This window comes from Kogia breviceps, chromosome 12 (assembly GCF_026419965.1).
Source record: "Kogia breviceps isolate mKogBre1 chromosome 12, mKogBre1 haplotype 1, whole genome shotgun sequence".
NCBI classification, from domain to species: Eukaryota; Metazoa; Chordata; class Mammalia; order Artiodactyla; family Physeteridae; genus Kogia; species Kogia breviceps.
Genome location: NC_081321.1, coordinates 40,054,980 through 40,071,340, shown reverse-complemented (window position 1 = coordinate 40,071,340; position 16,361 = coordinate 40,054,980). Strand labels below are relative to the sequence as shown.

At 42.6% G+C, this 16,361-nt stretch overlaps 1 protein-coding gene across 5 annotated transcripts in view; it reads right to left on the bottom strand.

Moving 5' to 3' along the window:
• The window catches only part of DIP2B (disco interacting protein 2 homolog B), a 249,703-nt gene extending 235,807 nt beyond the window's left edge, over positions 1-13,896 (bottom strand). For 2 of the 5 annotated variants that reach the window (XM_067009273.1, XM_067009275.1), the window contains exon 1: positions 13,637-13,890. In XM_067009273.1, the coding sequence (XP_066865374.1) occupies positions 13,637-13,736 (100 nt within the window). In that variant the 5' untranslated portion in view covers positions 13,737-13,890. Of the gene's footprint in view, positions 1-13,636 lie in introns of all 5 variants that reach the window. The other 3 variants (XM_059082762.2, XM_067009274.1, XM_067009276.1) reach the window with 3 other exon arrangements.
• Positions 13,897-16,361: the final 2,465 nt, after the last annotated feature.

Below are 16,361 nucleotides of genomic sequence, written 5' to 3'. Positions count from 1 at the left end.
TTAACATCTTTTTTTTTTTTTTTGCAGTATGCGGGCCTCACTGTTGTGGCCTCTCCCATTGCGGAGCACAGGCTCTGGACGCACAGGCTCAGCGGCCATGGCTCACGGGCCAAGCCGCTCTGCGGCATGTGGGATCTTCCCAGACTGGGGCATGAACCCGTGTCCCCTGCATTGGCAGGCGGATTCTCAACCACTGTGCCACCAGGGAAGCCCTAAGATCTTTTTTTAATTTGAGACAAGTGGAAAGAAAGCTAGTCTAAGCTTGCAAAACCTTCATGTTTTTATAATTATGTTTCTTACATATACAAGGACTGGGGTACTTTATTGTTTGCTCATTCTTACTCACATGCTGATACCACACTGCTTTGAGTACGATCATTTTAGAATCTGTTTCAATACATGGTAAAGCAAGGACCACCTTATTATTCTGTGCCTAAATTTTCTTGGCTGTTTGAAAACATTTATTCTTCTATCTGAACACAGATTGTTTTACCTATTTCCCCACCCCCAAAAGAATTCTCCACTGGAGTTGTAATTAATTTCCATTAAATTTACATATATTTAGTTTTCCCATCCAGGAACATGGTATATATTTCCTTTTTTTTCAGATCATCCTTAATCTTTTACAATTTTTGTCACACAGATCCTGTGCCTTTCTTGTGATACTTTCCCTTAAGTATTTCACAGCTTTTTTAGCACTATTATAAATGAAGTATTCTCCTCCTCACAAAGGCAGTTCATTGCCATACTTCCCCTGCCAACATCTCAATGATACCAAAGAATGCTTTTAGTCCCCACTAACCCACACACAACCCTGTCCCGTGATGTCCAAGTTTTGCTGGAATCATTTAGAATATTTCCTTCAGACAGCAAGGTTTTCTCTTTCAATATGTGTCTTCAATTTCAAAGATCCTTACTTAGCATTTATATTACACATTCCTTGTCATTCTCAATATTTGTAACTATATCGATATATATATTATATGTAACATAGAGTAACAATAATATATGATATATATATATTTCAAAGTCCATTGTCTATCACTGTTTCCTCTCCTCTTCCTACTCTGGAAGGAGGAGAGGAAATATTATTTGTTTGATTAGAGTATACTGTCCAGATTAGAGTCTGTGGATGATATAATGTGAATCCTTCCACACCCACACAGAGCTTTCTTTTCCCTGAAAGGTGAATAGTATCTAGACTGCCTATAAGATTTTTGGAGTGGACCTTTTCTCTAAATAGTCTGCTTCTTACACTAACACTATAGTGCTGCAAATGAGAACAGTCTGTTTTGTGGTAGTTTTAACTTTTTCTTTTGTATTTTTATCTTCTTTTGAATCTTTCTAACCTTTTCTTTTCTTTTGTATCTTTATCTTTCTATCTAGGAACTTATTTGTAAGATTTTTTTTTTCTTTATCACTGAATTCAAGAATTTTATCAGAATATGCCTAGGTTTGTGCCTTTTCTCATCGATCTTGCCTGGAACACAGTGAACTCATTCAATCTTCAGTCTTTTTCAATCTGCAATCTTTTTTTGGCTCAGGGAATTTTTCTTCTATTACTTATTCCTCCTTCTAAAATTCTTATCTGCATTTTTGGTTTCCTGGATCTATCCTCCAAGTCCTTCAACTTTCATGAGTTCCCATTCCAACTCTTAGTATTTTTGTTCTAAGCTCTGAAATTGTTATTTTACTTGAACTGAGTTTTAAAAAAAGAGGGCAGCAGAAATGTGCTCAAATTGCCATTTTTCCAGAATCATTTCAAATGGGGTTGTTTAAAGGCTATCTTATCACTCAAGTATAAAATAGTTTCTAAGTGCTCACTCAAAAGACAATTACTTTAAATTAATATTTTTAAAGCCCAAACAGCTATTTGTTGAGAAGTTACTAGACTGAAAGCTCCTTGAGAGCAGGCTATCTGCCTTCTATGCATCTCTCACCCTCTCAATAGATCTTGTAAATAAATGTGCTCAATACACCTTTACTGATATATTGATATGTTTAGCACCTTACAAGTTCCCAAAGGTAAAAGACCTTGTCATTAAACTCACAAAATCTAAAGTCTAACTGAGGAGGCAAAAACAACATAAGCAAAACAAATAAACAGCTGTCAGTTAAGCGTTAAACTGTTACTGAATACAACAATAGCCTAAAAATAGAAGAGATTAATAAGGACGAAAGTAGTCAGTTGGTTTCATGATGAAAGGACATCAACCATGCTGTGAAACCACAGGTAAATTTTACTAGGAGAAAAGGTAGTCCTGACAAAGAAAATAGTTGCTGCAAAGGCATAGAGATGAGAATGAGCCAGTCAGGAAAAAGAGTGAGGAAACCAGTCGGACTGTAATAGAAAAGTCTGTCAGATACTACTAAGGAAATCAGAATAGATAAGGAGGTTGATGACAAGAGTCTAGCTTCATTCACTGGTTGAATAAGTACTGAAAAGCACTTATGCTGAAGGATGCTGCGTGCTGTCCTCAAGCAGCTTACAAAGGGAGATGAGAATATTTATGCAAATGATCATATAATAACTTTAAGGTCATCTGAAAAATAACTATAATATAGGAGTAACATTAGAGACTAGAGCTCAGAGAACCAACAAATGAGGAAGTTGCCTTTTTTTAACAGGAAGTTCTCTTCTAGGACTTCCCTTGGTCTCCTTGAAGAAAACTGACAAGCAAAGAAACATGGGAGGAAAACTCACAAATGCTTTTGCTACACATTCAATTTAAAAATGAAAGTTTCTCCAAACCAGAAAGGAAGTCCAAGAAAGTAAGAATAACAAAACTCTTGGGACTTCCCTAGTGGTCCAGTGGTTAAAACTCTGCATTTCCACTGCAGGGGGCACGGGTTCAATCCCTGGTCAGGGAACTAAGATCCCACATGCCATGCAACGCAGCCAAAAAAAGAATGACAACTCTTTACAGTTTTAAGACAGGAAAAAAATTGTAACTATGTATGGTGACAGATGTTAATAAGATTTATTGACGTGATCATTTCCCAACATATAGAAATATCAAATCATTATATCATACTCCAGAAACTAATATAATGTTGTATGTCAATTATACCTTGATTTTTAAAAAAAATTTAAGACAACCTGCTTGCCTCAGTCACAGATTTACTAAGCAAGAAACTATCAGAAACTTCTCCTCACAATTACTGCTGGGTTCATTTTCATTTTTTATTTTTTATTTTTTTGGCTGTGTTGGGTCTTCGCTGCTGCACATGGGCTTTTCTCTGGTTGCGCCAAGCAGGGGTTACTCTTCGTTGTGGTGTGAGGGCTTCTCAGTGCGGTCGCTCCTCTTGTTGCAGAGCATGGGCTCTAGGCGCACGGGCTTCAGCAGTTGTGGCACGTGGGCTCAGTAGTTGTGGCGCACGGGCTTAGTTGCTCTGCGGCACGTGGGATCTTCCCGGACCAGGGCTCGAACCCGTGTCCCCTGCATTGGCAGGTGGATTCTCAACCACTGCGCCACCAGGGAAGCCCCTGGGCTCATTTTTAAAAAGGAGATTTAGTGACAAGACTGGCCAGCACTGTAATGCATTCATGCCTGACCTGAATTAAAACCCACAAGGTTCCAGTTTATGAATAAATTGAAACATAACCCAAACATAACCTTGAAACAAGGTCCTTAAAAAGAAAGAAAAAAATCCTACAGCTGCTTTAGTTTACCCCTAAAAGCAAGAGTCCTCTGAAAAAAAAAGAGATATGAGAGCGCTATTCTTTGACAGAAAATAACTCCAAGAAAAATCAACTAAAGTAAATGTCATTTACAGAAATATCTACATTAATTTAAACATTAATTTTTAAACATTAAATATCCTAAGGAAAAAAAAAAAAAACTCTTTCTGAACCAGAATAACCACAATACTCTATCTGTAGCCCAGAAGCTCAAGTCCAGGGCACAGCAAGGACCTTTCAAAGATGCCAGACCTGTGCATTTTCATTTAGGGCTGTCCTGTGTAGCATTCAAGATATTTTCCTTCTGGATTTTCCCCTTTCAGCTTCTCATCAACCCCATCTCAATTCAAGGAAGAAAAATTAATTTCACATCAAAATATACTTAAAATTATCTCTTACTTTACAGATACACAGTCTTAAAGGATTTTACCCAATATCTTTTGCTCTTTTTAGAAAAAAAGAAGTCACACCCTTCCAGAAGTTAAGCTGATATAAATGAAATCCTCCAAATATATGTTGGAGTGCTGGTTCTGGCAAAGCGAGGTCAAAAATAACCAACCTCACTCCGATTGCTATCCATTTCTCTTAGAATAGGATAGAACATTCCCATTCTTTTCTCTCCAGGGAGCCCTACCTCCAAAACTCCAAAGACAGAAGCTGTATCCTAAGAAAAGTGGGGCCCAAAAGTTACGATGGAAAATAATTTTGCTGAAATTACTTGAAACGTGATTCAGGGAGATGGAGGCAGTGTGGAAACACCGTGGGGTTTGGAGCCAAGTTGAGGTGGGTTCCAACCCCAGCACACTTTACTTTCAGGCGTCACGTTCCTTAACAAGTCTCTACAGAATGGAAATGACACACCTATCTTTAGGAGTTGTTAGGATTAGAAGCACACTTCAAAGACTTGTCCAAGAACATAGAGTAAGCAGCAGAAACAGTTCTAAATGATTCAAGTGTGTTCTCTCCCCTTTGCCATTCACTTCAGAACATTACTGTTCCTGGTAGGGAAAAAGGGAAAGATCAGGTCATGTGTGACGGGCAGGATCTGGCATACCCTTTGTTCTACTCAAGGTTCAGTCGCTTTTTGCTAGCTCAGTTCCCTCATCATCATGATAATAGGAGCAATTTATTCAGCACCTACTTACTGGTCAGGCAGGATGTATAAAGTGCTAAGCACAGGGCCTGTTACATAATAAGCACTCAATAATTGATGGCTACTTATACAGAGATCTTAACTTCTTAAGAGAGCTTAGGAAAGGCTGGCTTCTTACAGGAAATTGAGTGGAAAAGAAGTTAAAGAGACAGAAAAAGGGGAAGAACATGCCAGAGTGGGCATTTCTTAGAGAAAGGCAACATGTACAAAGGCATGGAAGTGAAAAAGCACCATGCATTCAGGGAAATACAAGTCATTCGGCATGGCTAGAGAAGACAGCAAAAACATGGAAGGCGCGAGAAGTGGGGCTAAAAAGGCAGGCAGGCAGGTCTTGTTACACAAAGGATGCCTGGAATTTACCCTGTGGATAGGGGAAGCCAGTGAAAATTTTTCAACAGGGAAAAGGACACAATTAGATCTGTGTTTCAGAATGATCATTCCATCACAGAATAGAGAAGGATGAACTGAAGAGAGAAGAGACTGAAGGCAGGCAGACAAGTTAGGAGACTACCATAATGGTCTCACCAAAAGATGGTAAGAGCTGAAACAAAGGCTGAAACAATGTGAATGGAGGGGAGGAAGCAGAATCAACAGAACTTAGTGACCCATTAGAAGTTAAGGATGACCCCCAAGTATTTGCGGAACAGAAACAAGGAGTACAGTTTTGGACCTACTAAGTTACAGGTGTCTGGGGAGAATAAATGGGATGTCTGGAGCAGAGAGGAGTCAGGGCTAGAGATGCAGACTAGGGAGTTATCTCCCAGCCTTAACAGCTGAGGCCCTGGGCATAGATAAGATCATTCAGCAAGTGTCTGTGAAGTGAGATGAAGGCTAATGACAGATACCAGGAACACCCACACCAGGAAGAAAGAGAAAAAGAAGCTCAAGGGAGAGCAGAAGGAATAGGTAGGGAGCTGGAAGGAAATGATACCATAAAAGCTAAGGAAGGAGGGAGTTATATAAAGATATTGGTCCACAGTATCCAATGCTGCAGAGAAAGATGCGGGTATTTTTCAGTCTGAAATCAGAAGGCACTGGTGGCCTTGGAGACATTTTTTTCAGAGGCTTGATGAGACAGAAGCAACGGACTGAGGAGTGAGCAAAGGTAAGAAATAAAATAAAGGAAATGTAGGCTCTACGTTCTAGGATCTATGAGAGGGAGTGAACGCTAGCACACGAAAGCAAATAGGTTCCAATACAAGATCACGGGAAGATACTTTTCTTAAGATGGGAGAAACTTCAGCGTATCTATAGGCTGAAGAGAGGGGGCCAAGAGCCAAGTGTTAAGTGAGAGGCTAAAGATGAGAGGAAAAAACAAAGACAAAAGACTACAAATGAATAGATGGATCAATAAAGTAAGATCCCAAGATCCCAGAAGAGGAGAAGGGATGAGGACTGAGATCATAGTCACAGGGACACAATGCAGAACAGGAGGGGGATAGTTCTTCCTCTGAGAAAAGAAGGAAAGAGGATAAGGGTGGGAACTGATATAGGTAAGTTTGTGAGGGTTGAGGAGGGACACTGAGGAGTCTGGCTTTCCTTACAAGCTAGTAAGAAGGAAAAGTGGTAATACACAGATTTGGTTCTTGCTTCACAGTCCTCTTTGAGAAACTGATGAAAGCTGGAGACTCTGCTCCCCCAAAAGGCACATAAGCACTCACACTCAAAATTCTACACACGAGGGCCTGGTGGCGCAGTGGTTGAGAGTCTGCCTGCCGATGCAGGGCACACAGGTTCATGCCCCGGTCCGGGAGGATCCCACATGCCACAGAGCGGCTAGACCCCTGAGCCATGGCTGCTGAGCCTGCGCGTCCGGAGCCTGTGCTACGCAACAGGAGAGGCCACAACAGTGAGAAGCCCGCGTACTGCAAAAAAAAAAAAAAAAAAAAAATTCTACAAACGACTTTAGTTTCCAGGTCCACTAAAGCCAACCCATGTATCCAAAGATTCTGTCAGCTGTGATGCTGTAAAATTCCAAAGAAATGGCCTTTCAGAAAATATTTTGTTCATAGAAGAGCATCCACAAGGGAAGGCAACTTATTCATTATAAACACAAATATACGAAAACTCTTACTTAAATGTCCATGACATAGTCCCAAAAAAGTTGGACTAGACTTCACAGGTGGCACAGTGGTTAAGAATCAGCCTGCCAATGAAGGGGACACGAGTTTGAGCCCTGGTCCGGAAAGATCCCACACGCTGCGGAGCAACTAAGCCCTTGTGCCACAACTATTGAGACTGCTCTCTAGAGCCCGCGAGTCACAACAACTGAGCCCACACACCACAACTACTGAAGCTGCGCACCTAGAGCCTGTGCCCCACAACAAGAGAAGCCACCGCAATGAGAAGCCCGCACACTGCAACAAAGAGTAGCCCCCGCTCACCACAACTAGAGAAAGCCCACACACAGCAACGAAGACCCAATGCAGCCATAAATAAATAAATATTTTTTAAAAATAAAAAAATAAAGACAATGAGTGACAGAGCCTTGGATTTAGCAACGCCTTTAGATAAAAATAGTATTTTGAAAAGATAAAAGATCAATCTAGAGCTGACCCTTAGGTCTAAAGATAGAGAACTGAACAAGGCTGGTGGTAAATGCAACTTAAAGGAAAAATGGATACAAGAAAACTTTTGAACGAGGAGCCAAAAGGACTTGTTCACTAAGGACAAATGGGGGAAAAGGAAGAGTCAAAAACCATGTGAAGGTTGAGCATCCACATGTGCCTTTTCATACATAGCTTGAAGATGCTTGAGTCTAAGAAACCATGCTTAAATTTCAGAGCCATTTGCCGGAACCCACAGGCTTAGAAATGCACACATGCCAGATGTCTATGTGAAACAAACCAGCTACTCTTTTCTGCTCTAGTCAACTGTTTGCACTGACCCAACACGTGTTGAACTAGGGTAGAGGGTGCCGACAGGAGCAACTGATGGAGGAGTCAAGTATTACTTGCAAAAAAGAATTACACTAATTGATTCCATTCATCACTTCATACGTAATCATATTCTGCTAAGTAACACAAGATATTAAATACAGCCAAGTCACTATGCATCCATTCACTATCAGAAACAATAAAGATTACACATACCAAGCACTTACTACACGCACACACCACACTCAGCTGTTCTCCTACGATCTCATTTTAAACCTCCTTACAACTCTAATAAGGTTGTCCTTCCTTTTTTAAGAACTGAAGGACTAAAACCAGGGAGGTTAAGCAGTCCATCCAAGGTCACAGGGCTAAGTGACAGCCAGGACTTGGACCCAAGCCCACCAGATGCCAAAACCCGTGCTCCTCAAATGATTATACAGCCCCACCCCTTGTGCCAAAATCAAATCCCCAAGACAGAGACTTTGCTTCAATTGAAATCTGAGGTGAACAAAAATTTACTGCACTCCTAAGACAATACAAGAAAGAAATTGTTGAGCAGTTGTTTAAAGGACTTAAAGAATGACCTCTGTAGGAGCTTACATGGAGGTGAAATGAAAAACAATTTAAATATTTACAAAATCTATGACTGGCAAAAATGATATAAACTGTAAATGCTATAAGGTTTGGAGAAGGAGAGCTCAGTGTTCAGGGACAGGTTTAGAAAAAAGGTAGAACTTCAACTAACTCTTAAAGAACTGTGAGAAATGGTGCAGACAAGCAGGAAGGAGTGTTTCAAAGACCATTCCTGATTAATCATGAGGGAACCATGAAGAACTATAATCATTAAAATACAAATACATGTGAAGGCCGTTTTTAGCCAATCATCTGAACTTTCAACCCTGAGGTGCTAATCCTCACAAAGGCCAGGAAAGAAAGCAGCCACCAAGGGCTGGGCTGAGAGTGAAGGGTTAAAGATTTCCCTTATTCAAAAATCCAGGGACTTCCCTGGTAGAGCAGTGGTTAAGAATCCGCCTGCCAAAGCAGGGGACACAGGTTCGTGCCCTGGTCCGGGAAGATCCCGCGTGCTGCGGAGAAACTAAGCCCATGGGCCACAACTACTGAGCCTGCGCTCTAGAGCCCGGGGAGCCACAACTACTAAGCCCACATGCCACAACTACTGAAGCCCGCACACCTAGAGCCCAAAGTCCAAAACAGGAGAAGCCACCGCAATGAGAAGCCCACGCACGGCAAGGAAGACACAAAGCAGCCATAAATAAATAAATAGATAAATAAATTTATTTTAAAAAATCCAGCTCAGTGTTATGGACTGTCAAACAACAAGATTAATTTTTCAAAATGCATAGAACTAGGGTGTCTAAACAAGCGCTATCCTTTACAGTAAAGTGAATCATTCTTCCAGTGAATTTGTCTGTCACTACTCTTCTGGAACTACCCTCAAAACCAGTTTACCATCATTCTAATTTTTTGACAGTCACAAATAAAACACATTTATAATCACTCTAATTTTTTCATTCACAGCTAGTTTGGACTCCAGAAGAACATCAACCAGCTTTTCTCTGCTTGACACCAAGTAACCTATAAAATGAAACTCTACCCTCAAAGAATTAAAATTTGCTGCTATGAGGATTTTCAAAGGAATGTGTCACAGGCTCTGACAAGCAATTCCTAAAGATGAGTTCCAACATAAGGCGGGTATAGCCCACCAAAAATATAGATATGCAACTTTCAGAGAATAAATCACTTAGATAATGCCCAGTTTTGGTTTTTCAAAAACCCACACACCTGCTTTCCTTAATACTCCTAACACTAGGAATGACACCTGCTTAGACATAATTTTCTGATAAAGGTGTTTCTTATGAATTAATGGTTATGCTACATATTTGGGGGGAAGTGGCCCACTTTCCCATTATAAGCAGAGTAAGAAGGATTTACCAGTTTTCTGGTGGCTTAATTCCAATTGCCCACTTTGAACACTGTGAAATACAATCTCAATTCAGCATCTCCCCCTTTTCCTCTTCAACTCCCCCACCTCTGCCCAACTCCTAAAGAGGATTCACTTCAACTCCTGGAAGCAGCTGTCTCTTTCCCCTCCACCTTGAAGGCGGACCTGTACCACTCTTTGAAGACCCTAAGATACGTGATGAAATAGACAGGAGAAAGGGAGGATGTGACTGGGTTTGTTGTGTTTGTGGTCAGAGAAGTGTTCAAACAAGAAAAGGGAGGATCCCTTCCTGTAAGTGTTATTTTATCTTAAATACCTTTCCAGTTGTCATCTTGGGACTGTTTTCAGGCACTGAAAGACTTGCACCCCTTCTAATTTGCCACAGACTGCCTTCTTTCCTTCACACTTATGACTGAACTTCACGCGCTAAATCACAGCCCTCTCTACCAGCATCCAGTTTTGTATTTAAGGTTCTCTGCTGTTCCTTTTTCACAACGACAAAGCAGACAGCTTCCTCTTTTCTTAGAAGGCAGTTTCTGTACAGAACCCTCATGTACTGTTTTGTCTCATGGACTGTTTCGTTGGTATTTTTAAGTGATTTCCCTACCGGACTCAGAGCTCCTTGAAAGCTAACACAGTACCATGCTCACCTCTGTATCCATAGCACATAGTAAGCAGAAAATAAATGTCTGCTGAATCAAATAAGTGAACGATAGATTTAAAAGAGATTTCAGAAAGAGAATCAACAAGACTCTTTGGAATTGTGGCATACAACTATTTCGTAGCATTTGCTTAGAGTAAAAATTAGAGTTAATAGCTTGTGCAATAATGGTAAAGATATTTAAACCATTCGATGGTAACAGATGCCATAATTACATGTCAGCTTAAGATAACACACTTATTAGTGAGCAACTTTAGACAAAATACTTAACCTTTCTGAGTCTTAGTTTTCCCTTCTGTTAAACCAAAACAACAACAAAAAACTATTAATAGGTGTTAATAACATCTGTTCTACCTAATCACAAAGTTGCAGTGAGACTCAAATGACATAATGCGTAAGATCATGACACAATGAATTATCAGACAGATTTAAACAAATTCCCCTCATTAGTGTTATTTTATGTGCATACACTTGACTAAAACATATGACTCAAGTTCAGACAACAGAGCTTATTACCAAATACATAATAAATATAATAATACATGTGAATCATGAAAAAAATTTCAGTTATAGGAATACTTGCAGAAACCTCCTGCTTTTATTCAATTAGTCTACAGAAAAGCTTATGATTAGATGTCAGTTCAATGATTTTAAATCATTAAATCATTTTAAATCAATGATTTTAAATGATTCTCTGGTGGACAGTGCTGGGCTGTTCTTTTTAGTGCAAAAGCAGGCAGCTTTAAGCACCAAGTCTATGGTGACCTGCCTGAATGAAGCACCAGCCACAGCACTGGGTTCTGCAACGCACTCTGCGGCAAACAGCCCAGGGTGGCACAACCTGCGTTCCAGCGCAGAGCTGGCTCATCTGAGACCAGAGCCTGCAGCTGAAAATACAGGCGAGCACAAAGAAAATTCTTTAATGGCATACAGCTCAGACGATCGCTATAATTAGGACCAACTACAGCCTGAACCTAAAAAAATGAATAAAATGGAGGAATGAGTGCACCAAAGCCAACAACATACAATGAACACATAGTTAAAAGCACCTTTTTTTTTTCCAGAAGAAAAAAGTACTTTTGTCAGAGCAGTAACTATAGAGAAAATTTTAAACAAACAAAGGTCCCTTCAAAATATGGTACAGACATCACAAATAGCATGCTATAGATTTGGGGGTTGTTGGTGGTTTCAACTTCACTTGAATTCCTAAAAATGTCTACCTACTCCTCCAGTCAACCATCCTCTGTACTTTAACCAAGAGAGACAGACAGATGGCCAAGATGCTGACACTGCAGGCCCGAGGTCTTTCAACTATATTTTTTCCCGTTTTCCATCGCTAAAAGAGATGAAATACAGGATAATGCAGTATAAACCTTTAAGAAACCAATTCAAACTCAGTTATACACCAAACCAAAACAACCCTGCATCAGAAAACAAACCATGCACTTGTCCTTAAAAATGCTGAAGGCTTGGCAATACAGTTTGTAGAAGTTTCACACTTTCTTGAAGGAGACAAAGGTGAGCTAATCAGTGTGAGTCGTAGAAATAGTTCCTTGGAATCATCTCTAGAAACACCCAGAGAAGTAAACGATAATCAGCTGGAAGCAGATATATCAAGAATAAAGAGCTTCCAGGATTTCCCTCTCCATGTAAAAGCAATCAACTCCTATTTTTAATCTCGTTCTGATGCAAACCTCCAGCCAAACTTCTCTCCTTCTGGCTAATCAAAGATAGCTGATGTGATACTATAAAGTAACTTTTAAAAGTCTGACTTGAATGAAAGTCATCACGGATTGAATGACAATGCTTTAGTCCAGAAGAATGAGGTTTTTTGAGAAGCAGAACCAAGATGGCAATGCCCTAAACATTCCACAGAAACAAACTCACCCACCACAACTGATTCTGGGGACTGGCCAAAGAATAACTTCCCAACTGGTTAACTGAAAAAAAAATATGTTGATAATTAAGTGCAAATGAAAACAGCACCTCCCTATACATTGGGAAAACCTAACAAAGTTATTAAAAATAATTATTTCCCTCCATGCCCAACTGGCTTTGTAACACTCAAATCTACTTCTGGTGTTTCATTGTAAAGGATTGCGGGGTGGGAGAGAGAATGCCTTGATAAGTAAACAAAAAGTCAGAACTCTCCTGGGAACTTATCACATTCTTCTTTTCCAACCAACAATTTTTAACCCACTTTAAAAATGCTAGCGAAGAGGGCCTCTGGCAAAGAACTCAATAAGAATATGCAACTCTGGGGACACCACCACAGTACTGACATCAAGCTTGGAGAAAATGCTGCTTTTGTCTCAGAGGCAGCCTGTGATAAAAACAGGAACTTTGTGGAGAACTGATCACAACTGCACAAGAAGCCTGATCACATGCCCACCACAGAGCAACGTTTCTCTCATTGTTGTCCGGGGACTTATTTAATAATAGTGGCTCGACTTATTCCATTCTTTTAGTTCTCAATACCAATCCAACCCTCCTTGTAACAATCCATTAACAAAAGAAAGACGGTGCCGGCCAGGATTTGCATGTAACCGGTAGCCACCTCTCTCCTTCCCTCTTCAAAGACTGCAAAAGGTGATCAGATGCGGACAATTCAGCCCGAATATAGGCACCAGGAAAAAAAAACCCTTATGACAAAGGTGTTCTATATGACAAAGGTGTTCTAAAAGCAGCCCTGTGTGTCTCTCTCTGTGTTAATGCCACTGCTTCTAGCCTCCCTAGGACCCTCTACGGCCCATCCCGCTTCTATCTCCCTCCTGTCACTGGGGAGGCATCTCGCATTGTTAAAGAAGGAAGAAGAAATGCTGGCGGATTTCCCCTGTCTTTCTCTTTTTCTGAAGGGGGGGAAGGGGAGCTGAAACAGGCTAGGGCCCTCCCCTGGAAAAAGGTAGAGGAGGACAGGAGAAAGCTGTCAGCCACCCTGCTGGCGGCCTCACCCCCGCCCCGCCCCCACCGTGCCCCGGCGCCCGGGCAGAAGCCTGAAGCGGGAGGACACAGCTTTGTCTCGGGTTTTGGGGGGCAGGGAGCGCAGAAGCAGCCCGGGCCTGGGGAGGACCTCTCCTCCAAGTCTCTGCTCACCCGCTCCCAGGGAACACAATGAATCACACGGAAACCCACTTCCCGGGGTGAGAGAGAAGGGGAGCGACCCTTCAGAGCCCGGGCCAGATTTCCGGCACCCCCCTCCACTCTGCTCGCACGGCCACCAGGGCGCGCGGCGGGGACCTGGTCTCCCCTCGCGGCGAACCGCAGCGGCGCCCGGGCGCCCGCTCCCCCGCCCTTCTCCTACCCTCCGAGAGCTCCAGCTCCAGCTCCGCCAGCTGCGCCCGCACTTCGGGCGGCAGCGCCGCCACCGCAGCCGGCGAGGGTTCCAGGCCTCGCTCCGCCATCCCGGCTCTGTCAACCACACTCCGGAAGACAACCGAGGGGGCCGAAAGAGGGACGGACTGACGCGAGCCCACACCCCGGCTACAGGATCCGGCTCCGGCCGCCTAGCGCCGCCAGCGCCTCCGCTGCCGCCGCCGCCATGAGCAAGGGTCACGTGAGCGCGGCAGCTCCGCCCCCGGTTTGAGGATGCACCGCCTCCGAAGCCGAGTCAGGCTGAGCACTCGCGGTCTGATGGCGCCCTCTACTGGGAAACTCCTGAAACGACGAGTCCAAGCCCGCGCCCCGATTTCTCCAACGCGAAATACGCTAACGGTGTTGATGTCCACCGGGACACGTAGCCTTTACCTTTTACGAACTCACGACCACACAGTTTTCAGGGGCCCCAGGCCTTACTTTTTCCAGTTCACTTCACTTAGTAGTGTATCCCTTTGTCTTGTCACTTCTTCCGTTTCTCCCTGATTGACACCTCCGATTCATAAAGATTTGAACTCAGGCCAGTTCTTTCACTGGGGCTTCCCGATTGCATTTACCAGGAGCTCTTTTTTTTCTATTTCAGTTCTAGCATTTAAGACAAAGGAGGGAGAATCTGCCTCCCCCTTCCTAGACGTCTAAACACTTACAGGAGAACTTCGTCTTCTTTATCTTTTTATCCTCCTTGGTGTATGACTTAATAGGTGTTCCAAAAGTATTAATATTTTAATTCAGTATAAGGATCCACACATGTGTGTGTTTTTACCAGGAACTACTGGGGCAGATGCCTTAAACTGTCATTCATAGTCTTTCTTTAGTAGCATTGAATCTTTTTTAAACGCCAAAAGTCCCCTGCAGAATTAGAGGGAGTTCCAGTGTTTTTCCTTCCCTTCCATTCTGATCCAAAATTGGTCCTTTGAGAGTAAGGTCTCAGCATCTGTTCTTTAGTAGTTCCAAGACAGTATTATATCATTCATGGGCTGGAAGGGAAAAAAAATTTTTTTTTAGGTTGAGGAAAGAATTTCAGCTTAAAAAAGGAATGTAATATCATGGCTGACTGGGAAGTAGACTTTGAAATTTCCGTTTAACTGCAACAATGTAAGGAGAATCTATGGGAATATATGTATGTATGTCTTCTGGTTTACATGAGGACTATGGCAGTTTTTAAATTTTATTTATTAAATTATGGCTACGTTGCGTGTTCATTGCTGAGCGCGGGCTTTCTCTAGTTGCGGCGAGCGGGGGCTACTCTTCATTGCAGCGTGCAGGCTTCTCATTGCAGCGGCTTCTCTTGTTGCGGAGCACGGGCTCTAGGTGCATGGGCTTCAGTAGTTGTGGTGTGCAGGCTCAGTAGTTGTGGCTCGCGGGCTCTAGAGCTCAGGCTTAGTAGCTGTGGCGCACGGGCTTAATTGCTCCGCGTCATGTGGGATCTTCCCGGACAGGGGCACGAACCTGTGTCCCCTGCTTTGGCAGGCGGTTTCTTAACCACTGCGCCACCAGGGAAGCCCTATGGCCATTTTTTTTTAAGGCTGCAAATTTGTTGACATTCCTCCCATCAAAAGGTGAGGTCCATATCCCCTCGCCTGAATCTGAATGGGCTGCTGACTGCTTTGACCAATGAACATGGCACAAGTGACACTATGTGACTTTGAATGGTAATTCCTAGGGAACCATGCAGCTTTTCCTTTGTCTTTTGGAATTCTCCCTCTCCAGAGAACGTCTTTCAGGATCCTCCTGACCAGGACACTCTCTCTGAGAGCCCAGCAGCCATGCAGGGAGCTGGCCATCTGGAAGGTCATATGAGGTGCTCTGCCCAACCATCCCAGCAAGGTCCAGCCTCTTAGCCATCCTAGCCCATGGTGAAGAATCTTCCAGATGATTCCAGCCCCTGGACATTTGAGTCTTCCCAGCTGAGGTCCCAAGCAATGTGGAGCAAAGATAGCCCAACTCTGTTGTGCTCTTTCCAAATTCCTGTGAACATAATAAAATGGTCATTCTTTTATGCCACTGTTTGGGGTGGTTTGTTACACAGCAGCAGACTACTACAAAAAGGGCAGGTTTCTTGTTTACCCTCCCAAAGGCCCTTCCCCTCTTTCTCCTTGTCAGTACAGCACACTAACCCCCTACTGAGGCTGAATACGCCAAGCCAAATCCTTTTCCACCCTCCTTGGCCTGCGTGCAATCCACTGAGGGGACTATTGGAAGAGGAATGCCTGTAGAGGATTTTCCTCCATGATGAGAGATGCTCAAGGAGAAAATACCCCTTCGCTTCCTTCCCGTCTTCGGATGCTGTCCTGTCCAGGGCACGGGCAGTCATCTTGCCACCATAAGGGGAAAGCTAAGAACTGGTCTGCTATAATAACAAATCCTGGAACCACCCATACTGGGCCTCTCCTTTCCATTACATGAGAAAATAGTTTTAAAACTTTCTTACTGAGTATTCTATTTACAGTCCAAAGCTTCCCATCTGATACTGAATTTATTACCAAAAATGGTGTATTACAGGTGAGCACGATGTGAAATGGCCAAGTGCAGTTGCAAAATGTCTAATAGACTATTATGACACAGATCACATGTAGACTGGGATTGTTTTGCTAGCGGAAATGTTCAGAAAAATTCAGGATTTGGGGCAGGGGGGTAAGTTGACTATTTGATGT